Raw genomic sequence first — 24,186 nt, 5'->3', positions numbered from 1 at the left:
TTCACTGAGCCCAGAGATATGTGGCACCCAAGCATTCAAGATATCATGGAGACAACCTTAGTTAGTATTGAGGACAGTGAATATGTCTACAATAAAACTGAGGGTCTTTCTGTATCTTGGCTTCGTGACTACCTAGCCTACCTTGAATTTATTGACCTGAGGGATCCAACCCAAGCCCAGTTTGTAGATACTCTAAGGAATAATTTCCTCAAACTCCCCGCCTTCGAACGATACTCCCCTGACATCGTTTTCAGTGACGATGGCCTAAGTATCGAGATTTCCAGATTTTTTGTTACCACCAAAGACTTGGATTCCACAACTAAAGAGAGCACCATGATGACAGATTTGAGAACCATAGCCGAAGGTTCTGAGCTCCCAGCCATTGTCTACCATCCTGCCTTCATTTTCTTCGATCAGTTTATCGCCATCTTTCCGAACACGATGCAGAACCTTGGTATCGCCGTCGGCGCCATGTTGATTGTTTCTCTGCTGATGATCCCAAACCCCATCTGTTCTATCCTCGTCACTCTTTCCCTAACATCCATCGTGACTGGGGTGATTGGGTTCATGACCCATTGGGATGTGAACCTTGATAACATCTCCATGACCAACCTCATTATCTGCATAGGTTTCAGTGTGGACTTCTCCGCACACATTAGCTACGCCTACGTATCAGGGAATCAAGGCTCACGTCGTGAGAATGCAATCCACGCTCTCTACTCCCTCGGTATGCCCATCGTTCAGGGATCCCTTACCACTATTCTAGGCATCTTAATCCTCGCCTTCTCAGACACTTACATCTTCCGGACTTTCTTCAAGACAATGTTTCTGGTGATTTCATTAGGTACCTTGCATGGGATCCTCTTCATCCCAGTCTTTCTGATGCTCTTGGTCCCAGCAAAGATCCGAATAGAACCAGAAAGCGTCGGTAAAACTGGCGGCGAAGGTCATCCATTTAGCATGTTGCCTGACACTAGAAATGACGTCATCGAAATGCCTCAGCACACGTTCACCCAATCTATGTAAGACATGATTTTGATAAAACTTGTCATCCATTTTTTAAAGGCACTGGGCACTTTCGGTAATTACTCAAAATAATTGATAGCATAAAAACTTACTTGGTAACAACAAGTAATGTAGAGCTGTCACTATAAAACATTGTGAGAAACTGCTCCCTCTGAAATAACGTAGTTTTAGAGAATTATGTAATTTCTCACTAACATGTTTATTTGAGTTTGATTTCGAGACCTCATGATTAGATTTTGAGATCCCGAAATCAAGCACTTGAAAGCAAACAGAAAAGGCTCCCTCTGAAGTGGAGTAGTTTTCGAGAATGAAGCAAGCATCTGAACGCACACAACTCCGTGTGACAAGGGTGTTTTTTTATTTCATTATTATCTCGCAACTTCGACGACCAATTGAGCTCAAATGTTCACAGATTGTGTTGAGACACACCATTGTTTCTCACAGTGTGTTATACTACCAACCTCTCCCAATTACTTGTTACCAAGTAAGGTTTTATGTAAATAATTATTTTGAGTTTTATGTTACCAATAGTGTCCACTGCCTTTAATTCTTTTTTTACAATTGTTATTTTGCACTTATGAAATTTTGGTAGTTATCGATCAAAAAGGTGTACCTTTGTAGATATACTTTGCCGTTGGCGGTCGTAAAAAATAACAATTCGTTGACATCTGTGGGATGTTGCTTTATTGTTGCAACTTTAATTGGACTTAAAGGAAAAGTCCACTTTGGTTTTTGATTCGATTGTTCTAAAAACGGAATGTTTTCATTGCCACTTTCATTCGAAGTGAGATGATTCTCAAAAATGAATGATACTAATTAAAGCTGTTGTAGGCTTCTAATCAATAGTTTGTGTTCCCATTAAAGGGACACGTCGCCTTTGGTCGGGAGAGTTGGTCCATTAAACGAGTTTGAAACCTTTTGTTATGAAATCGATATGGTTAGAAGGATGTTCTAAAAGTATAATATATTTGTGTGGATCATTTAATATTTACTTTTAAAACATCTTTCTAATCTTATACATTTTATAACAAACGGTTTTCAAACGCTTTTCATAGTCCAATTCGCCCCTAAGGCAACGTGTCCCTTTAAGAGTACCAACCAAACCGTCCGTTGAATCAGAAATGAGCGAAAAACTTGGTTAAAGGGAATGCCATTTAAACTGTTTATAATGTATTTCATTTCATAGTATTTTTGTAATTTTTCTCACCTTTTATTTGATCAAAAAGAAATGCACAAACCAAAAGGTTTAAAAAACTGACTAAGACACTTCTTCCGTTTTCGGCGTGCGGTTATAACAATTCTTGGTCGGATGCTGCTTAGCTTTTTCACGCAAAGCGGCTACACAAAATGGAGATCCCATAAATGATGTCACATGGGTGATGACGTCACTATAGCTTTTCTCGAATCTTTTTGGAATACAACGGAGAAGGGAGTTTCTGTTTCTCATGTGAACTCAATTTCTAGAGCACATGTTGACAATGTCTTTTGCGCCCTCAATGTTCAGGCTTTTATGAGTAGCATTTATTTTAAAAATATCTATATATTATACTATAATTTGGGGTCACGATCGTTAGTCTCCAGCTCTTCTTTTTAATAAAGCAAAAAAACATAGTTATTTTTAGCATTTCTCTCTATTTCTTCCCAATATTATTATCTGTAAGGAATACATTTCTACAGCTCCCTGTTTCATGAGAAAAATAATGTTTTTGTATAGGGCTACTTTTGAATCCGGTAAAATTGTAAACTTGTGTGTGGCCAGTTTCGTTTGCTAACCTTTCGCTTTTTAGGAAAGTGACTATGTTAAGTATATTGTTTGTATTATGCGGTATTGGGCATTAAACTTTCAGGAGATTTAAATCAGGAGAGTTTGTTTGTTTAATTTTGACGTAAATTGGATTCGGCTTTCGTGTATTTTGGTGAATGATCGTTCTTTTTAAATAGAACAGTGCGGTGGGGCAAGAGATTTTGCCCCCCCCCCCGCGCCCCCCGCCCCACCCCATATGTAAAATAACCAATGGAAGCTGTTGCAAAAAAAGTTGAGACTATAAACAAAAGAGGGACAATATAAGGAGGTCCACGGTTGCATGCTCACATACAAGCTTTACGCGTTGACACAAACATCAGTTTCATCCATTACTTGTTGCTGCTTCCTGTAGTCATGACAGACACTTATAATTTCTAACACAAAATGAAGTCAGTGGGATACAGTCTTTTTTGTTCATAAAAATGAAACATGTTTTATTGAAGTTCGTGAATCGCTCTCAGAACAAAATATGACGAACGTTGATTAAATTGTTTGTTCGACCACAGAGCAAGGACCAGTCCTTGCTCTATGGTTCGACACGTAGTTTACTGTAAGATAAGAACAAGTTACAATAAGTCTGGTGAGCTGCAAACTTTATATTACATGTAAACTGAGGTAGAATTTTACTGGGCCATGACTTCAATCTATATATCCCATGTTGGACGCCTCATATCATGGTCCGTTCAATCTTTATGCGGTTGTCGTTTAATCATGGAGCTTCCTTGCTCTAGGGTTTTTATCAATCTAAAGGCGGGGTTACCCATATTTGTTTTTTTGTCTATACGTAGGCCTAATGCTGATTTATAGGCCATCAATAAAGATACAGTAAAAAAAGTCAGCTCTGAACATCAGATCATCAGTGTTTACTTTGGGGGAAAATATATTTTAAAATGTCGAGGAATTTTCATCAAGAAATTTGAATCCATCCGGTTTAGCGAGGTGATGGCGCCGGTACCAACAACATCGCTGGACAGACAGAATAGTGTAAAAACAGTGCCCATCAACCTGAGATTGTTCAATTTTGAGGTATTTTGGTTGGCAAAGGCCCAACAATAAGTGGTCCTGTTTACTGAGAGGTGAAGACATCATTTTGTTCAAGATTGATGCTCAGACTTTTCGAAACTTACAAAGATTTAGGGGATGTCTATCTGGAGGGAGAGTAACTCGACAGGCCCTGAGACTCACTATCATCAATGTTTTATTTCCCCATTTCTGTTAAAAGCTGTGAGATTTAAAATTAGCTTTGTTTTTCGTGTAACAATAAGCACTTTTCACTGTACTTTTATGGGAGTTTATTTAGTCGGGTGCACCTTCAAGTTACAACCCTTCCTCCATCTTGCCTGGGTCCTCTGACTGTACGTTCCTCCCATCCCCACTACACCTAAACCACATCCACATTCGTAGTTTGTACAAGCCCCATACCAACAGCTGAACGAGGACCACACCTATAAGTACCCCACAAGCCACCCCAGCAGCAAGCCCTGGGCTTTCGGTATAATTAATGAACGAATAGATGTAGTCCCCTAGTCTGGTCACCCCACCTGCTCCCCAGTAGATCAGAGTCATTATCAGGTACGCGATACCAAATCCCATCGGGTAGATGAAGTGCAGGAACCGTACCGGCATGGCAGTCAGGAACAAATCGAGAAGGGAAACGATGGTGGTGAATGAATGCACGTGAAAGTCATAGAAGAATGAGACACTTGGATCGTACAGAAAGCTCCAGTAGATGAGAGTGACGATGATGTTAACATTCAATGTGATATTGAAGAGTAACCATTGGATCTTGTGGCGAATTCCAACTTCTGGGTGTAGCAAGAGAACAAAGAAAAAGGGAAAATTAGTTGATTCTAAACTGCTTTACCAATAATAAATATAAAAAGCAACACAATCATGCTCACCATAATAAGGTTATGGTGACTGGGACCTGCCAATTAGTATGTCGAATGTACAATTTGTACCTAGTATCCTGCTCATTTCTGCTAAGCAATGATTCCTGCTTAAACAGCTCTATGAAATTGGGCCATAGATGTGGTATAAATTAAACAATTTTATTTTCTGATGGTCAATGCACATCATGGTGTATGGCTATTTTGTACATAATACCACCCCGTGAGATTCTGTTCCCCGTACGGTGAAATATGTACAGATATTTTTGGATAGCGCCCTCTTTTGAATCATCCTCCTTTATCAGCCCAGTTTTCCACGGGGACAAAATCTTCAGGGAAAGATTTCCCTTTGACACCAGGTATGCTTCCTGCAACGGGCTAACCAATCAGAGGGCGCACATTATTGCAATAAAATTAACTTAATAATACATAGGTCTTTGAGACGCTGTAGAATTACACAATCCGGCTCGTACATTCTATTTACGAATCTAGGCAACTTTCTCGTCCATTCTCCTTAATCTACAAATGTCTTGGGGCGTGGCTCGGTAAGAAAATTTAGTTACTCCGTACAATAGACCTTTATCATAGTGCAGCCATCTTGAGTTTCTCCCATTGATATTAACCAAACCGAGGCTGAAAGAACAAAATAGTGTGGTTCCTATTTGCAAAATGATTATTATCATAAATTATTGTTATTTGGTATGAGGAGCATGACCAAGATGGATATATCGATCATGACAAAGGTCTATTGGCACGCACCGGGCCCAGTTTCCCAGTTCTGGTCTGTGCATAGCACTGTAAACGAATTATGATTAATATAATGGCGGGACAAAATAAACCTACCTTCAATAGTTCGGGTCCGTAAAATCCATGTATCTGCTACGGCCGTTAAAGCAGCCATTACAAGATAAAAGAAGAAGACAAAGAATCCGAGGTTGGTCAGATACACGAACAAAACCCCGCCAAAGAATTCGATTTGGTTGATCAGATACGCCACAGTGATACCGAAGATGTAGAGAGCGATGACCACACGGTAGATGACGAACAATATCTTAGGAATCTTCTCATACTGTCAAATGTAAACATCAACAACAACAAATAAATAACACACCGTTAAAGTAAACATACACAAAAGGGCGTTGGAATCATTATACAGAATTGGTAAAGGATTTTAGTCTGGAAGCTCAGGGAAGGAGAAGACATAATAGGTCTAGTTCAATTAAATATCCCTCAAAATGAAGACATACTCGAGAAAAATGTATCTGCAAACCCGGAAAACTCAATAGTTGATTTAGTTTGTTTCCAACCAAAACTAAGCTCACATTTCATCGTGATGTGTGATTATTAAACACGAAACATGCAGACTGAACTGCGTCTATGTTGTATGATTATTGCCAACATGGCAGGCAAGGAGACGAAATGGAGGCAAACTGTTGAAACATTTCAACAAGAACATAAAACAAAATTCCCATCAAAACATAGCGGTTTATACTAATAAGGTTAAGTTTTGAATGCATTTGCTTTTTAGCCGTGCGTTTCAGGTGATTCTTTAGTTTGCGTATGTTTTTATCAAAATTATTGTTGAGTTCCTTCTTTACTAAAAATTAAATTTGATTTTGTGTACAAGGACAAACAAAGCTGCGTGTAAATAACATGCTGATAAAAAAAATTGCTATGGGTCAGTTCCTTTTACATAATCCACATTTTCAATAGGTCTATTGTTAAAATGGGTGGTACCTGACTACCTGACCGTGACCTCTATTGTGTGTTCATAGGACAGGATATACCAAAACACTGTTTCAAGCGCAATGTATTGCATGATGGTCGACTCTTGTCAAAATAATTATACGAACTAGGACGCAGACCTAATTTTAGAGCTGGATGGATTGTGATGGTTTATCGCTCAATGAATGTGCATTCCTTGGGGATCTCTGGTCTATATTCTGTCACCTCTATATTATTCCGGCAACCCTGTACCGAAAACAGTTTACACGGTATTGGGGTTAGGGTTGGGGCTGGAAGGGTTGTGGTAAGGGTTGTGGTAAGGGTTAGGGGTGGGTTAAGGGTATGGGGTTAGGGTTGTGGGTTGTGGTACGGGTTGGGGTTAGGGGTTAGGGTTGGGGTTAAGGTTAGGGTAAGCCTATAAATAATTGGGTTAGACAAAATATTATGATGTGTGTCTAAACTTAGGAACATCCCAACCGTGGTTACTGTGGGCCGTTTTCTGGAGTGGTTGGAAAGAGGCTGATGAGGAAACTGGCTTGATTTTGCGATTTATAATCACGATCAAACTGTGATAAGGAAACGTTGGCAAAAGATTTGACCCTGTTTCTTTGGCAGTCCACACATTAGGCTTAGGCCTAATATATAGCTGTCGTCATTGAAATGGTGAATAGTTAAAGGTTCGAAATAGTGTAATTTAGACATTACTCCTGTCTGTTTTAACACGTCACTTGCAGCTAAATTTGGGTCATTCAAGCTTCAAGGCAGACTGACATCATATCAAGTTAATAAAGGGTTCTTGTATATGAAGATAACCAAGTTCTAAAAAGGCCTACATCAAGAACAATAAGTAAACTACTTCTGCAAAGAATGTTAAAATTGCATCGGGGATGAAATTTCGGTTTTTACCCAGACACCGATCTGTGTTAGTACTGTGCTAACACACATCGGTGTATGGGTAAAAACCAAAATTAATATTCTTTATCCTCGATAATTTAACATCTATTCTAATCGTTGCGGTACCCGCTGCCAAAACATGGATTCGAACTGCCTCTAGCTACCGGGTAAACCTCGGTAGTCTATAGTTGGTAAGACTGTTGGTAAAAAAAGTCAGTGACGCGCGAGTTTCTATGGTGGCCCTGAAGGGACATCGCATATCGCAAACGTGTGCGCATACGTATGCAATGTCGTAAAACAATTCGCAAATATGTGCGCACACGAATGCAATGTCGTGAAACAATTCGCGAATATGTGCGCACACGTATGCAATGTCGTGAAACAATTCGCGAATATGTGCGCACACGTATGCAATGTCGTGAAACAATTCGCGAATATGTGCGCACACGTCTGCGAATTTTATTTGCGATGTCGTGAATTTTATTGCATACCATGTTGCATACCTTTGAATAAAATGTCTAATGATCTGGGGGGTTTCTTTCCAACAGTGAGATAAGCGGTAGTCATTGCAGCAGTAGTCTTGTTGTGAGGCAAGCGAGGCGTGTGGTCGTCCTTGGCCTGGTGCCAAGTTCCTGGGTATACACATGCTTTACAGAGGGAGCCTGCTGTAGCGCCACAGTACTCCCTAGATCGGTAACAAATTATCCACAACTATGACATCATCCTAATGGTATGCAACATGGTATGCAATAAAATTCACGACATTGCAAAACAAATCGCACTCGTGTGCGCACATATTCACGATTTGGTTCACGAAATTGCATACGTGTGCGCACATATTCACGATTTGGTTCACGAGATTGCATACGTGTGCGCACATATTCGCGATTTGTTTCACGACATTGCATACGTGTGCGCACATATTCGCGAATTGTTTCACGATATTGTATACGTGTGCGCATATATTCGCGATTTGTTTCACGACATTGCATACGTGTGCGCACACGTTTGCGTTATGCGATGTCCCTTCGGGGCCACCATAAGTTTCCCATAGTTACACTCAATGTGGAATGAAGACAAATTATGACCAAGATTTTTTCGTTTGGGTGTTTTCAACAACAAGAAATGACTCAAAGAGCTGTGAGTCATGATCGAAGTATGGAAATGTTTAGACTAAGCAAAGATTATAGGACTGTCCTTACTCCATGGACTGAGACAACTTGACTAGGTCGATCGATGGGTCAATACTGATCAATGGTCAGCGGTGCTAAGCATGTTTAGTTATAGAGCAACATTATGGGCTTTCCAAGGTGTTGTGATCCCATGTTTTAAATCTTTCCATTTTTACAAAACATTGTGGGGTGCACCCCAAATGTTAATATTTCTTATGTTTTTACAAACCTCCCACATGTATCTCTTGATTATTCGCCCGGCCGAAAACTGTTTTCATGAGCTATAATGGGGACGGTTCAACTGGGTATAGCTCCATGGTACAATAAACCATTATGAGATATGGTGGACATAATTGTCACTATTTGGTTTGGGTCAATTTGTTTACACCCAAACCAAACAGTGCACCCCTATGAGTGGCCTATGAGTATTACTTTTATCTAAAATGGTTCATTACCTACAAAGTTGTCAATAGCGTTGTTTATAGTCCCAAACATCGAACAAATCAGCGGTGACAATCTTACCTGAGGACGAGAAAACACGCTTGGGTCATCGGTGTTGAGTCCGAAATCGGACACCTTAGGACGTTCACAACACCGCCCCGCCATTATTGCTGTTATTTTGCACCCAGTCGAACACGTAGAAAATGTTTTTAACAGAGTTAGCGTCTTCGGCACTTTTTGGCGTGGCCCAACTGCAACAAGAATGCTCTAGTCCACAACTTAATACACGGATTAGATAGCAAGAAGATGGGTTAAAAACTCTACTATACGTGAATACCCTATTTGGTTCTGTTTTGATGAATGAATACGTGAATGGGCCCTGACTTGGGTTGCCACAATAGTCCTTGATTGAATGGGAAGTAGGCGTGCAGAGAAGATGGCAGTACGTGTATGTATTATTGAACTCAGTCGACCAGCCTTGCAGCAACCGACGGTAGAGACCTTGCAATGGTCATACGATAAGTTCACATTGAGTGTAGTCATCCATTTTAACCACTTTTAAAGCCATTGGACCGTTTCGGTTCAGAAAAACAAATAAAAGTTCACAGATTTACAAATAACTTAAAGGGTTTACAGAAGGCAATGGTGAAAGACTTCTCTTGAAATATTATTCCATGAAATGCTTTACTTATTGAGCAAAACAATATAAATTCTCGTTAACGAGAATTACGGATTTATTTTAAACACATGACACGGCGAAACGCGCGGAAACAAGGGTGGGTTTTTCCGTTGTTTTCTCCCGACTCCGATGACCGATTGAGCCTAAATTTTCACAGGTTTGTTATTTGATATAGAAGTTGTGGTACACAAAGTGTACCGAAAGGGTCCAATGGCTTTGAAGGCTTGCGCACACGTTGTTCCGTTGTTGAGTTTGAGTTTTGGAGCAATACAGTTCTTTGTTGACAATGTTAGAAACGTACAATATCAGAGGGTGTGCTTAATTTTTGTAAGATTGAAATAACACATGCTCATAAATATTTAATCAGAACTTAAATTAAGTTATTTTTACATGTACTTTCAAGTTGAGAAATGGGGGTATCACGGTCATCTAGCGAACCCTCAATAAATTTGATGTTTTTCGTAACTATGATGGTCATTGAGTTTTAACTGTCACTAGTTTGTTATTTCATAAGCCTACATGTTTAGGTAAAACAAAGTATAGCCTTTTTCCAAGGCCTTCGTGACTTAGAGCCGCTACCTCGTAGCGAGCGACTTGAAGGGGAGACCACGCGCAAATAAACGGTCTCCCCTTCCAGTCGCTCTGGATCTCATATACGAAGTTGTCCAAGCAACGCCAAGCCTTGACAAGAGGCTATAAAGTGCGGCTATTGAGTCTCTGACAATTCCAATGTTGGCCGCTAATTGCTTTCCTGGATGAGATTTCCGATCTCCGTTTAGGTCGGCTGATACTCCAAATATATTTGTATTTCCTTTATAGGCCCCTAACCATTTAAGCTCCCTGTGAAAGGGGGGGGGGGGCAGTGGACACTATTGTGATTGTTTGTCAAAGACTAGCCTTCACAGTTGGTGTATCTCAACATATGCATAAAATAACAAACCTGTGAAAAATTTAGCTCAATCGGTCAACAAAGTTGCGAGATAATAATGATGAAATAAAAAACACCCTTGTCACACGAAGTTGTGTGCGTTTAGATGGTTGATGTCGAGACCTCAAGTTCTAAACCTGAGGTCTCGAAATCAAATTCGTGGAAAATTACTTCTTTCTCGGAACTATGGCACTTCAGAGGGAGCCGTTTCTCACAATCTTTTATACCATCACACGTCACCAAGAAAGGTTTTAGGCCAACAATTATTTTGAGTAATTACCAATAGTGTCCACGAACAAGTGACTCGGGGTGTGGCCTGTGCTGGAACCCATCTGTGATTGATGACTAGCCACCAGAACTCGACCGCCACTTATTGTATATTTGTATGGACGGTATTTTCATTGAGACTCTTCTATTTTCCCTGAGATTGCCACTTATTGTATATTTGTATGGACGGTATTTTCATTGAGACTCTTCTATTTTCCCTGAGATTTTCACTTATGATTTATGCCCCAATCCCTTGTTTGTTTTCAAATCAAAATATGCATACAAAACGTCGACAAGATCACCTACTACAGCCAGATCGTAACACATTGTTAATTATCTTTTAAAGCAAATTAATACCACTCAATATATGTTAAATTTGTATCGGGGATAAAGAATATTAATTTTTGGTTTTTACCCATATACACCGATGTGTGTAGCATTGTATACTCAGTACATTCCCAAGTCCTATGAAAAAAATCACAGGCATTTTACTCTTAATTTTTAAAATTAATACCACTCACTTAAGATTTTGAAGAATTTATATACTTGGTGTTTTGCGGTTTTATATAATATCACTTGATTCGTATAGCGCACATACCCTAGTAGCTAGTCTTTTCATTATTTTTTTACAACTTCGATGACCAGTTGAGTCCAAGTGTTCAACGTTTTGTTATTGTATGCTTATGTTTGGATACACCAAGTGAGAAGACTAGTCTTTGACAATTACATTACCAATAGTGTCCAGTGTCTTTCAGAGCAGCAAAATGTGGTTTATAGGTGTCTATCACAAAAACACAAGTGTCATGACAGGGATTCGAACCCATACTCTGATAGTGATGACATTGACAAGGCCATCAGAACTTGAGTCTGATGCATGCACTAAGACTGCTTGGCCCTGACATGTCGCGACATGTCATCTCTCAGATTGAGGATTATCTTAAAAACAGTGAACACTATTGGTAATTACTCAAAATAATTAGCATAAAACCTTTCTTGTACAAGTAAATGGGGAGAGGTTGATATTACATGTATAAAGCATTGTGAGAAACAGCTCCCTCTGTTTGACGTATTTTTCAAGAAAGAAGTACTTTTCCACGTGTTTAGTTTCGAGACCCAAGAATTAGATTTTAAGGTCTCGAAATCAAGCATCTGAAAGCACACACCTTCATGTGACAAGGGTGTTTTTCTTTCATTATTATCTCGCAACTTCTAAGACCAATTGAGCAAAAATTATCACAGGTATATTATTTTGTGCACAAGTTGGGATACATCAAGTGAGAAGACTGGTCTTTGACAATATTACCAAAAGTGTCCAGTGTCTTTAACAATAAGTTTGAACATCACATGGAAAAGTGTACTCAGTTATTTATTGCAAAACTCAACAATAAAATAAATAAAGTAAACCAGCCTTCAATTTTCAACATGTGGTGAATGAATGTCACAGTACGAATATACCATCAAAGACAACCAGTGCAGTTGCATGGTTTTAACTAGTTTGACAATTTCATCACGAGAAAATTGAAACTTTACAAAACTCTGATATTATTTTCAACCCAAGGAATATCAAACTTACAATTCAAATCAACCTTTTCTGCTCTCAGTCACAGGTTGATGGTTAAAGTCACCTGAAAGTGGTATTTTTTCAAAATAAAGCTTATGTGTATAAAATATATGTGTTATTTTAAAACATATGTGTTTTGATGAGTGGAATGTGAATTAACAGTTAAAAAATCAGTTCTTATGTAATTTACAAATTTACAAGTACACCTCGACCCAAGGGCGCTGTTTGTGACGTCAATCGAGGCAGACTTTGCCTGTATGAGTAAACACAATTGCAAAGTACATGTACGGACCAAGATATGAGTTTGTACATTTAACAAAAAAAAAAAAAGGTTTTTTTTTCCAGCAAAGCCGACCAGGTGTATTGCTGCTAAATGCAGAAAAACACTTTTTTCGACTTGGACGAAAAAAAAAAATAATATGTACTTTGCACGTGTGTTTACTATACGCATTGCAGGCAAAGTCTGCCCTGATTGACGTCACAAAAGGGGTAGGCGGAGTCAGCCCCCAAACAACTTTATATATTTTTTAAACATATAAATCATGACAAACAATTACTAAAAAAATTGTTTTATTGTTCGTAAGCATATACTCTTATGTTTGAAAGAAAAAAAATTATATTTCTTTTTGTGACTTTAAATATCGCTCCAGCTTTTACTACTTCAAGGCGAGGCTTACCAACGACATTGGGGAGAATTATATTACTGCTTGTCTACATTTTGTCATTGCCTGGTCCCAACAAATACAGCACAATCATCTCCAGTGGAGTCACTTGTCATCAAACTGTATATATGCTATATAATATTTTTGAAGGGGCACCTTTAAAGGAACACGTTGCCTTGGATCGGTCGAGTTGATCTTTGAAAAGCGTTTGTAACCGTTTTTTATAAAACACATATGGTTAGAAAGATGTTGTAAAAGTAGAATACAATGATCCACACAAACATGCCTCGAAATTGCACGGTTTTCCTTTTACCTCGTCGAATAACATGTCGGCCATTTATGGGGGTCAAAATTTTGACTCCCATAAATGGCCAATCATGTTAGTTCGCACAGTAGAAGGAAAACCAGGCAATTTCGAGGCAAACTTGTGTGGATCATTGTATTCTACTTTTAAAACATCTTTCCAACCATATGCATTTGATAAAAAACGGTTACAAACGCTAATGTTGTGACCAACTCGTCCGATCCAAGGCAACGTGTTCCTTTAATTAAACCGGTCCAGTTGTAACCTCTTCATTTCCAGATCCTTGATCATCAAGAAAGCAACAGTCCTCGCCAGAAGAATCCCTCCCCATCCAACTGTAACCACATCTTATCCATATCCACTGTCTTAACTTATACATCAGCCAAATGATGCCTTGCATTATGACAACAACCATAGAAGACCCGATGACGGCTCCCGCAGCTAGACCGGGGTCGTTAGTGTAGTCCAGAAACGGGTATATGGGGTCATCGTTTGGATTGATTGCCCAGTAGACCAGTGTGAAGATGATGTACCCTACACCTACCAGGAAAGGGTAGATGAAGTGTAGAAGGTTCACAGGGAGGGCTGTTAGGAAGAGATCCAGAAGGCAGATTACAGAGGTTAGGGTGTGCATGTTGAGATCAAAGACGAGAGGGAGGAATCCTGGGGTGTAGATGAGACCCCAGTAGACGATGGTTACTAAGAAGTTGATGTTTGTCGTGAGATTGAATAGGAACCAGTGTAGCTGGTGGTTCAAGCGAGAGCTCCCTGTAAACAAATCGACACAAGAAAGTTGAAGTAAAAGTAGAACAAAATTTGTTCAGGATTTATTACATTGCATAGTGGGAAGTAGACACTACTGTAACACATTGAAATTACTATTCTGTGCTTTAATCTTTGTATCTTGTGTATTGTGCAGTCTACAGCTTCATCATCCGAAACAATTTACAAAAACAGTCATTACTTATAAAGAGCAGCTATAAAGAGTCCAATTCTAAAGTCCCAAATCTCATTTCTGCTTTTGTGTCTTTGTTCTGCTGTCCTGTTATAAAAAACGTTCCTATTAAAAAAAAAATTGAAAAGGGATTTGGCCAGTCCCAGCTGTCATGTTATGACGACAGTCGACAAAGACCAGTCTTCTCACTTGGTGTATCCCAACAAAAGCATAAAAGAACAGACCTGTGAACATTTGAGCTCCATGTAAAATGGTCATCGACGTTGCAGGAGAATAGTGACAGAAACAACACAGGTTTTTTGGATGAATTTGTGTGCTTTCAGACTTCAAGCTAGAAGTCTTAATTTTAGTGAGAAATAACCTCTTTCTCAAAATCTAAGCTACTTATAGGGAGCCAATTCTCACAATATTTTATACTATCAACAGTTATCCAATCCTCGTTACCAAGTCAGTTTTTAAGTTAATATTTGTTCTGAGTAATTATCAAACGTGTACCTTCCCTTTAACTGGTGATGGACGGTTGTGTATAAAAACAACTGATCCAGAGGTGTACAAAGCTATGGCCAAGCGAGGATTGGCTTTTTGGTGGGTGAATCACTCTTATTTTACTTTATGGTTAGTTTTCCTTCCTCCATGATGCAACATTTACATTCAATAATCCAATATGCACAGACACATAATCAACATGTAAAGGTCCATGCTGTTTCATGGTGTTTCAGTCGGTTGGGTTATGGTAAGTAGTAGTATCTTTCATTACCGTCCACGGTTTGATTCGCGCCGGGGGTACTACATGTATGTATAATGGGTTTTCAGGCCTGGCTGCAGGGGTTTTCCCTAGCATAATTCTCTAGGATTTCCTCCTACGTACAATAACACTTAAACTTCCTTCCTTGTCTTCTCAACCAGAATATACATGAAATGAAATAATGTTTGAAAATGAGGATTTCTTCCTCTTCACAAGCCTCACCTTGTGATGGGTTATCACGTCGAATGCATCCATCCAGTATGACGTTGAATGCTGCAACAGTGTTATAAGCAGCAAATATAATGAATCCATAGGTTGTAAGATAGATGAAGGATTTCGCTCCTTGATGCTGGACGGAGATCACTATCACCCCCAGGAGAAACCCAGTAACGTACAGAGCTAAGACCACTCTGTACACAGCAAACGCTATCTGGGGACACTTTGACCACTGTTTGAAATTAAAGGTAATAAAACCAATTAGTAAGTGTGCAGAGATCAGCATAAACCATTGTGAATACACAAGGCATGAAGTTCATCGGCGAGGTGGCAAGGCCGTTTTTAGCTTGTAAAAGGCACATTTGATGGGGCACAAATGCCAAGATCAGGGGAACAGAGGTCATTGCCCATGGGTGACCTCTGCATAATACCAGACTAGGCCTGATCGATGAACAATATTTGTTGAGTCTATAGATACTCTTTCAGTCTTTGTCCAAACATAGTATGTCAAGTTTTACTATTATATTTCCAAGGTAAGAGCAGTCATGTAAGATCAGTGGTGCGGTTTTGCTTCGGCCTTTCATCACTGTTGACCTTAGTTCAATTCCCCCGACCACAGCCTTGTAATTTGCATGTGGATTGGGTTTTCTATGGTGGCCCTGAAGGGACATCGCATATCGCAAACGTGTGCGCATACGTATGCAATGTCGTGAAACAGTTCGCAAATATGTGCGCACACGAATGCAATGTCGTGAAACAATTCGCGAATATGTGCGCACACGTATGCAATGTCGTGAAACAATTCGCAAACATGTGCGCACACGTATGCAATGTCGTGAAACAATTCGCGAATATGTGCGCACACGTATGCAATGTCGTGAAACAATTCGCGAATATGTGCGCACACGTCTGCGAATATTATTTGCGATGTCGTGAATTTTATTGCATACCATGTTGCATACCTTTGAATAAAATGTCTAATGATCTGGGGGGTTTCTTTCCAACAGTGAGATAAGCGGTAGTCATTGCAGCAGTAGTCTTTGTTGTGAGGCAAGCGAGGCGTGTGGTCGTCCTTGACCTGGTGCCAAGTTCCTGGGTATACACATGCTTTACAGAGGGAGCCTGCTGTAGCGCCACAGTACTCCCTAGATCGGTAACAAATTATCCACAACTATGACATCATCCTAATGTATGCAACATGGTATGCAATAAAATTCACGACATTGCAAAACAAACCGCACTCGTGTGCGCACATATTCACGATTTGGTTCACGAAATTGCATACGTGTGCGCACATATTCGCGATTTGTTTCACGACATTGCATACGTGTGCGCACATATTCGCGATTTGTTTCACGACATTGCATACGTGTGCGCACATATTCGCGAATTGTTTCACGACATTGCATACGTGTGCGCACATATTCGCGAATTGTTTCACGATATTGTATACGTGTGCGCATATATTCGCGATTTGTTTCACGACATTGCATACGTGTGCGCACACGTTTGCGTTATGCGATGTCCCTTCGGGGCCACCATAGTTTTCAGTCCCTCCCTCCATTCCAACCCAAATGTAGTCAATTTATTTATTGTGTTTATTCATATATTTCCAAAGAGTACAAACATAGAATTAACACTAAAAATTACAGAGAATAGGCTTTTGTGGATAACCAAAAAGCGAAAAATCATCAATATCTAATCAATCTATTCTAACCAAGGCGATCCAGACCTGAGATTTAAAAAAATGAACATTATTTTGTTCAAAACAATTTGAATTTGATAGTCTTTTTCCTAACAAAGTTTAAGTCCATAGGTAGGAATAGGATAATTTGTCAACTGTACATTCAGAGTCGGAGATCACTACCAAGTTGTAGTACTACAACTACCTGGCATTAGTGGATGACGCAGAACAGTCAATAACTTAATTTTATGTGTACAAACCTGCGGCCTATGAAACACTGTGCAATCAGCTGTGCTGAATCCAAGATCAGATAATTTGGGTCGCCGACATCGACAACAACATCTTTCCATTGTAAATATGTGTACAGCAGTTGTTCACGGTAGAAGCACTTCACTGTGGGCAAGGTTTCAACCAAACTACTAGCGTTCAGGTCCTGCATGTCGAAGAATCTGTAAAGTTACGTTCTGTTGATGTGCGCAGCCATTATTAAAAAATACCGCCCTCTCGTGTCTGAAAGTCAAACAGCAGTTTTCCTGATCAATGCAAGTAATGGGCTTTGGAAAAATAATGGTAAAACATTGCACAAAAAGGTATGAAACATCAAACTCCCTATTAAAATGATGTCTCTTTTTAGGTCAAGGCTGACCCAGCAGTTGTGGGGATATATTATGAACAACATTTGCATGGTAGGCCTATAGAGAGGCACATACATTCGTAGCGTCATACGTTATCGACCCTCATATGTTTTCGGTCCCCAACTTTGATTCCCCGTTTATCGCGAAATTGTGCAAGCTGCACCGGTGACAGAAGCTATGCAGTTTACTCACGGTCTGTATTTTCATCAGGCTTAATCATGCTGAGAATAAAGTTTCCTGTCGCTGGTTATGCTCAAACATTTATAAAATGATTGATTTTTGGTACTTAATAAAATCACTAGTGCATTATTATGCCAACATTCAAATGAGTCAAAGAAACATCATCCAACCTCGAAAGTTCAAAACAAAAATTACTATCTGCTAGATTGAGTTTCATTCTGCTTTAGTCACTAGATGGATCACGTGAGGTGGTTACTATTTGGGATTCTATGGTGTGCAAATGTGGGGAAAATATTAAAATATTTTAAGTGAAAATGACAACAATTTTTTTTATTATTTACTCATGCATACTGTAATAAATTCCAATAAGCGTTAAAAATATTAAGTCTACATTAAAGAGAAAATATCATAGATTGGTTTGTTATCTCCTGAAATTGGTCTGAAATGGGGGGAAACGGATTGTTATGAAGTGTGAGTGCATCAAGGGGGGGGGGGTGGTGTTTTACTTTCATGCCTTATGATATCTCTGGATTCTATAAAGAAGCCATAATGCCTTAGGACAAAAATGTAATTAAATTTGTTAAGTATTAATTGAATAATATTTTTGATTTATTTTGCACGCCATACTAGCTTCTGAATATTCAATAAAATACCAACCAATGAAAGGTGTGAAAACATATGACGTTGCTCCAGTGTCGTGCGTGCATAAGCACTTTTAATGGCGGACTGTCTCTCGCAACGTAAAACCCAAACTTTGAAAATTTCAACACACCATGAAGTGAAAGTGTTATTGTTAAAAAATTGGACAGATGATTTGAAAAAAATATATTTAGTTTTTGATTGTGAACCATTTTCCTGTTATCCTACTGAAAACACATGACACCAGGATATGTCCGCACTAGACAGCATGTCCTACTTCTTGGACGCATGCGCAAACACGCAGTGCATTAACCTCACATGCGAGGCTGCACTTCACAGGAAGGAAGGAGGGAAGGTTGCGTTGGGGGGGGGGGCATTGCAGTCCCGTCTTCAACTCAAACCCCTCAACACACAAACTATATAACTCCAGTTTCTTTTATTTTATTACTAAATCGACAACAGGTCGGGCTTTGATGAAACGTTATCATTATTTTCATTAAAATTTTCAAAAGTAATACACATACATGAAAATAACAATAAAAAAAAGAGAGAACTATAATATTATTGGTTAGGCCTAATTATAATACCCCCCCCCCTAAAAAAAAAAGAGGTTTACATTTTGACCCTAGAAGAGTCATTTCTCTGATTAAGCCTTCAAGACTCTACAGGGGTCGACACGTCGGGCATTTTTTTTGCATTTATATTAGGTAATAATTTGGTTGGTTAGCGGTTTGCAACAGACTACTCTATGTTCTCATTAATAATAAAACTATTATTGTATGTTTTTTAAATTTTGGATCCGAATTGACTTCTTATTTCGAGTCCATCATCTTCTCTACAAATGTTTCCCCAGGATTGGGCGCAGCTCACAGCCGTCTCGTTGCTGCCATCGGGTCTTCAAGGCAACAGTGCACCTCAAGGACTGTGCATCGTAGAAGGTGTGGCATAGATTGTGGGTGATGATGACTGAATAATTGGTTTTCAATAGTTGTCTATCTTCTAATAATACTCGGACAACAAACACCAGTATTTGCATTGTGTTTCCCAAACCCCATACCGGAGCATTTGTATTTCCTTCCATTCTAATCCATGTAACGAAAACGTAGGCTCGAAGAAAAAATTAATGGTCTTCACTCTGAAATATTTGCTTAAAAAAAAGTCATTGAGCTCCTGACAAAGATGTAGCTATGTCATTAGTCATTCAAACTAGCATCATGACTAGTGTACTTAGTGTATTATGTTCAATGAGACAAAGTTTTCAGCGTCCAGCAAAATTCAATTCAGTTTTATAAATTGTTGCGACTGGTGCCCTGCTCATTTTGCGCTTATAGCAAGAGGCCTACTACTTAGAGCCTACATATTTTGCTTTAGAACATCACGCTGCCAGCTGCCACCATCTCGGTCATGTTTCTTGTATCAGATAAGAGTAAAATGGATGCTAATAATTATTCATTGTACAAAAAGAACCAGACTACTTTCTTCCAGCCTCAGTTTGCATTGTATACATTGATTTAAAGGCAGTGGACACTATTGGTAATTACTCAAAATATTTATCATCATAAAACCTTTCTTTATTACGAGTAATGGGGAGAGATGGATGGTATAAAACATTGTGAGAAACGGCTCCCTCTGAAGTGACGTAGTTTTCGAGAAAGAGGTAATTTTCCACGAATTTGATTTCGAGACCTCAAGTTTAGAATTTGAGGTCTCGAAATCAAGCTTCAGAAAGCACACAACTTCGTGTGACAAGGGTGTTTTTTTTTCTTTCATTATTATCTCGCAAATTCGACGACCGATTGAGCTAAAATTTTCACAGGTTTGTTATTTTATGCATATGTTGAGATAAACCAACTGTGAAGACTAGTCTTTGACAATTACCAATAGTGTCCACTGTCTTTAAAAGGGAGAAATAAAAGATGTCTGCACCATGATAAAGGTCTGCTAAGGCACAACTGATATTAATGTTGTTAGTTCAACTGGTTCCGTGGTGCAGCAAAGAAACGCACATAACTCAAACCCCGGATTCTAAAACATCCCCATCCAGCTAAGTGAGTCAACGGAACGATGATAACAACCGCGAAAATAGACAACATAGTAAATCCAGGATTAGCCCAATCCAAAATATGCGGATAAATACCAGTCTCTCCGCTGATAGGATTAAGCCCTCCAGCCCAATAGTAGATTAACGTGAATGTTGTGTACATGAGGCCGTATAGAATAGCATAGACGAAATGGATGAACCGAACGGGTGTGGCAGATATGAACAGATCCAAGTAGATAAAGACGGTGTTTAAGGCGTGGAGGTGGACATTGATTGCACTACTCAAGGGATTTGAAATGGGATCGGCGAGGAACACCCAAAATATCACAGTCACTATTGGGTTGACGGCAAGACAGATGTTAAATAAGAGCCAAGAGAAACTGAAGTAGTGAGGGAAACTTGGAGCGGCGGGCCTTGGGTCTTGAAGGGGTGGCATAGCGCCGATATAGTCGGTAGTAGATTCGTCGGTGGAGGAGGGCTCATCTTCGGTGGTTTGGCTGTTGTTGGGTAGAAGTTGCTGGGATTCGTTCTCTTCTGGGGCGTCGAATACTAACACAAAGAAAGTGAAAAGGATGTGTTTTCATTGAAAAAAACTATTTTAACTTAGATTATAGGCATGCCATAAACAAACTTTGGACAAAGTTGGCCTATAGGCCTTATGTCAACAAAATATATAACCGCAAATCAAACAAATATTTAACAATTATTCAATGCACAATGACAGATACGTGGCAGAGCTCCCCCCCCCCCCCCAATGCTCCCATCGTGTACAAAAACACCACACCCCTAGAATCCTCTAAAATGAATCCCTGATATTCCAAGAACGCAATGGAGACACAATAATGGGTGCGTTCGTTTAGCTTCCCTGGGTCTACCCCGGTACGTTCAAATAGCTTTGACGGGGCTCACCCGGGTCAGCCCACAGTGCCCTGCTTCTGGAGTGGGTCACTTGGGGGTGACCTGAGTTGCATGCCGTCACCACGAGAGGGCGAGTGTGATCGTTCGTTTAGCTCTTGTCAGGGGCTCACCCGAGTGAGCACCGCGGGGTAGACCCAGGGAAGCTAAACGAACGCACCCAATGTTAGGGGGATTAGGCCTACACCATGTCACACTTGGTGCTTGTTTTGTGGCGCAGTGGCACCAGACCAATTAACTGTGTCCTCAGAATTTCTGAAATTCCCAGAACACATTAAACTTTATTGTGTTGTGGGAATTTCTGAAATTCTTTAGAGGATAGGGAGAGGTACTTCTGCTCCCATGAAAAGGTAAAGTAAACAAAGGACTCTATTAGGGAAACTCTAAAGACTGGGGTGCTGCACAAGGGATTTTGTGTACGCAGTCTATCGGAAACTGTAAGAACATGGACGATGGAAAGAACAAAAGATGTCTCCACAGGGATGCAAAAAAAGGAATCGAGGAAAACAGCGTTTTAAAATAGTTGAACATTGGAGGTACCTTCTAATAAGCCCCTCACTCAAGCACCTGAATTTCAACATACCGTCACGATGATTCCTTGTGCGAAGAGTGAAGTAGACTGCACCAATGCAAGACGACACGGCGTATATTGTTAGCACGGTGAAGGTCCAGTTGGTCAGAAAGACGAAGAACCCACCAAAGGGGCTAGTCCTTGATATGTGAAGTAGCAACCACACTAGAAGGTAAAGTGCTAGGAATATACGGTAGGCTAAAAAGATGAACGGGTGTAGAGGCCACTGAAATAAAAAACAAAACATTTCGTTAGAATTTATAATTATGATATTATATGCTTTGCAATATGTCACAATGTGACTCATGGCTGGTTATCAATTTGTACAACTAGTTGAAGGGAAGCAACCAAGGAATGTTTTTCTTGTCGTGTATATCGATGGCAGAAATGTCCGTATATTTCTTTAAATAATTAGTATCTAAGTTACTAGAAATTATGATGATTATTCCTTTTAGTATAAATTTGTGAAAATGTGGTTGCAGGCTACAGAAATCTTTCGTACAGCGCGTTTTAAGGTAAAATCGTTTTTCACGTTAATATTACTTCATTCTTCAACTACACCTTGACATTGTGCTTACGATCATTAATTCTATTATTTTTTAGGCACTTTTTAGTCTTTCTTTGTGTTGATTTGAAACGCAACATAAAAATGGTTTTAGTGTCTCATAATAATGGAAACGAAACGAGGAAGTCAATGAAGGATATTGCTTTCATCTGTAGGTTGTGAAATATTTAGACCAATATGGGCCCTTGATAAACCAGCCCATATCTTCGAGTGGTGCTTTTTTTTTTTATAGTCACCAATAATTATCACAACACGAATTACTGGAGAAGAGAGGTATCTGTATCAAACATCTGAATCAAAACCAGATTCGTAAACTTGCCCAGTTACTCAAAGAGGGAAATGGCAGAGCTGTAGCCAATACAACCCAGCATGTAACCCATGTACAAGAACCAAGGTCACACCCAACCGCACTTAGTCTGCGCCTAAACCCTATCATAACACAGGCCTCCGAGTCTACTCGTGACTATCATCAACATACCTGGGAAGTAGCGAAAAGCCTCGGCTCTTTATGTATCAGCCATACGTCTGACAGCTTCAGTCGTCCATTGCAAGCCATTTCTAGTCACAAAACGAATAATCATCACATGTAGAAAACAGAACAGCAAGCCTCGATGTGATCTCTATTAGACCATAGCGACGTCCTTGCTACATGAAACGACAATGTTCACATACAGTGTGTAACAATGACCAGAATTGGCACTACAACCTGCCGTACTCTACAACGGAACTTCCGTGTTTTTCAGCTGTTCCGTAACATAAAAAAAGCCACACGGAAACTCGATTAAAAATGTTGTTATTAAAGGTGGTGAATAATGAACTAGTAATATTATTCACACATTGATTGTTGAGCGTTTTTATACTATAACACCTGTTACAACATGCAGGGGCATTAAAACCTACAGGTGTGAACACAACAAATAAATGCCGGTGCGAAAGCTGTGCGTAAATCCAGCGTTATATTATCATAATCACTGGCTGATATTTTTAGAGAAAGATTGTGATGGTGCATCAACTGCTGGGGGCAAAGATTATGTCAACAACTCCAGTTATCAGTGATGGAACATTGGGTTTAATTATTGCATAACTATATCGCAACACAAGAATTCGTTGTGTTTTTGTGTGTAGTAACGGCCCGGACAACTGTTGTTTTTGTTTGGTGGTATAACTATTGTTTTTCTAATGTTATTGGGATTATTTTTAGGTGTCGGGTATCAGCTGAAAATCTAGTTTTGTTTTTGTTCGTATTTTGACCCGTGTTTTTATATATATATATTTTTTTTCTACGTGTTCATTAGACAAATTATCAGGTATTAAATTTCAAGCCATTTGAGTTTAAAAAAAAATACAATTTTGTTGCTATTCGCTGTTTGATGTTCATTTGGGAGTTAAATCAATACTGGGGCTACCTTTTTTAGTAGCTTAGTTGGGACTTCTTTACAAAATCAAATCAATTGGAAATCCATATTTGAGTTTGCCTTAAACCCAAAACCTTCTTTCATACACGATACCCAAAGTACTAAAGAGACAACATGCTTGTTTCCCCACCAATATAATATAAGATGAGCATGGCTCAGCGACACATCAATAGATGTGAATGTTTTCGCCATAGATGTGAATGTTTTCCCCATTAGGTGAGTCGTCAGGGAAGTTTGGTACAAAATCAGTTGGAAAAATAGGATCCTGTGTGA

General features: G+C 39.4%; 4 protein-coding genes across 5 annotated transcripts; 1 reads left to right on the top strand and 3 right to left on the bottom strand.

The window, feature by feature from the left end:
- The first annotated feature begins 18 nt into the window (after window positions 1–18).
- Window positions 19–1,026, top strand: LOC139938125 (patched domain-containing protein 3-like). The gene has a single exon (XM_071933505.1). It carries the CDS (start codon window positions 19–21, stop codon window positions 1,024–1,026), a length of 1,008 nt encoding a protein of 335 aa, XP_071789606.1.
- Window positions 1,027–3,256: 2,230 nt separating this feature from the next.
- LOC139939091 (protein rolling stone-like) lies at window positions 3,257–9,284 on the bottom strand. 2 transcript variants are annotated; one of them, XM_071934826.1, is made up of 3 exons: window positions 9,033–9,284; window positions 5,563–5,788; window positions 3,257–4,635 (listed from the first exon to the last, which is right to left on the bottom strand). In XM_071934826.1, exons 1-3 carry the CDS (start codon window positions 9,114–9,116, stop codon window positions 4,148–4,150), a joined length of 798 nt encoding a protein of 265 aa, XP_071790927.1. In that variant the 5' UTR covers window positions 9,117–9,284; the 3' UTR covers window positions 3,257–4,147. The 2 variants fall into 2 exon arrangements, with proteins under 2 accessions (XP_071790927.1, XP_071790928.1); XM_071934827.1 differs by having other exon boundaries at window positions 3,257–4,632.
- Window positions 9,285–11,193: 1,909 nt separating this feature from the next.
- On the bottom strand, window positions 11,194–17,507 carry LOC139939090 (protein rolling stone-like). The gene is made up of 3 exons (XM_071934825.1): window positions 17,213–17,507; window positions 15,275–15,500; window positions 11,194–14,120 (listed from the first exon to the last, which is right to left on the bottom strand). The coding sequence occupies exons 1-3, from the start codon at window positions 17,300–17,302 to the stop codon at window positions 13,597–13,599; spliced, it is 840 nt and encodes a 279-aa protein (XP_071790926.1). The 5' UTR covers window positions 17,303–17,507; the 3' UTR covers window positions 11,194–13,596.
- An 882-nt stretch (window positions 17,508–18,389) lies between these two features.
- Window positions 18,390–23,445, bottom strand: LOC139939088 (protein rolling stone-like). Its single transcript, XM_071934823.1, has 3 exons — window positions 22,977–23,445; window positions 21,946–22,159; window positions 18,390–20,996 (listed from the first exon to the last, which is right to left on the bottom strand). The coding sequence occupies exons 1-3, from the start codon at window positions 23,052–23,054 to the stop codon at window positions 20,374–20,376; spliced, it is 915 nt and encodes a 304-aa protein (XP_071790924.1). The 5' UTR covers window positions 23,055–23,445; the 3' UTR covers window positions 18,390–20,373.
- Window positions 23,446–24,186: the final 741 nt, after the last annotated feature.

Source organism: Asterias amurensis, chromosome 6, assembly GCF_032118995.1.
Source record: "Asterias amurensis chromosome 6, ASM3211899v1".
NCBI classification, from domain to species: Eukaryota; Metazoa; Echinodermata; class Asteroidea; order Forcipulatida; family Asteriidae; genus Asterias; species Asterias amurensis.
This window is presented reverse-complemented; position numbering and strand designations above follow the sequence as displayed.

Excerpts from the sequence above, each read along its gene's own strand:
- LOC139939090 (XM_071934825.1), bottom strand. The coding sequence starts at position 17,302 with ATGGAAAGATGTTGTTGTCGATGTCGGCGACCCAAATTATCTGATCTT. Across the intron at positions 15,501-17,212 it reads CAGTGTTTCATAGGCCGCAG|TGGTCAAAGTGTCCCCAGAT; the intron begins GTTTGTACACAT and ends AATTTCAAACAG. Across the intron at positions 14,121-15,274 it reads ACGTGATAACCCATCACAAG|GGAGCTCTCGCTTGAACCAC; the intron begins GTGAGGCTTGTG and ends ATTTGTTTACAG.
- LOC139939091 (XM_071934826.1), bottom strand. The coding sequence starts at position 9,116 with ATGGCGGGGCGGTGTTGTGAACGTCCTAAGGTGTCCGATTTCGGACTC. Across the intron at positions 5,789-9,032 it reads GCGTGTTTTCTCGTCCTCAG|TATGAGAAGATTCCTAAGAT; the intron begins GTAAGATTGTCA and ends TACATTTGACAG. Across the intron at positions 4,636-5,562 it reads ACGGACCCGAACTATTGAAG|AAGTTGGAATTCGCCACAAG; the intron begins GTAGGTTTATTT and ends TGCTACACCCAG.
- LOC139938125 (XM_071933505.1), top strand. The coding sequence starts at position 19 with ATGTGGCACCCAAGCATTCAAGATATCATGGAGACAACCTTAGTTAGT.
- LOC139939088 (XM_071934823.1), bottom strand. The coding sequence starts at position 23,054 with ATGGCTTGCAATGGACGACTGAAGCTGTCAGACGTATGGCTGATACAT. Across the intron at positions 22,160-22,976 it reads GGCTTTTCGCTACTTCCCAG|TGGCCTCTACACCCGTTCAT; the intron begins GTATGTTGATGA and ends TTTTTATTTCAG. Across the intron at positions 20,997-21,945 it reads CACAAGGAATCATCGTGACG|TATTCGACGCCCCAGAAGAG; the intron begins GTATGTTGAAAT and ends TCTTTGTGTTAG.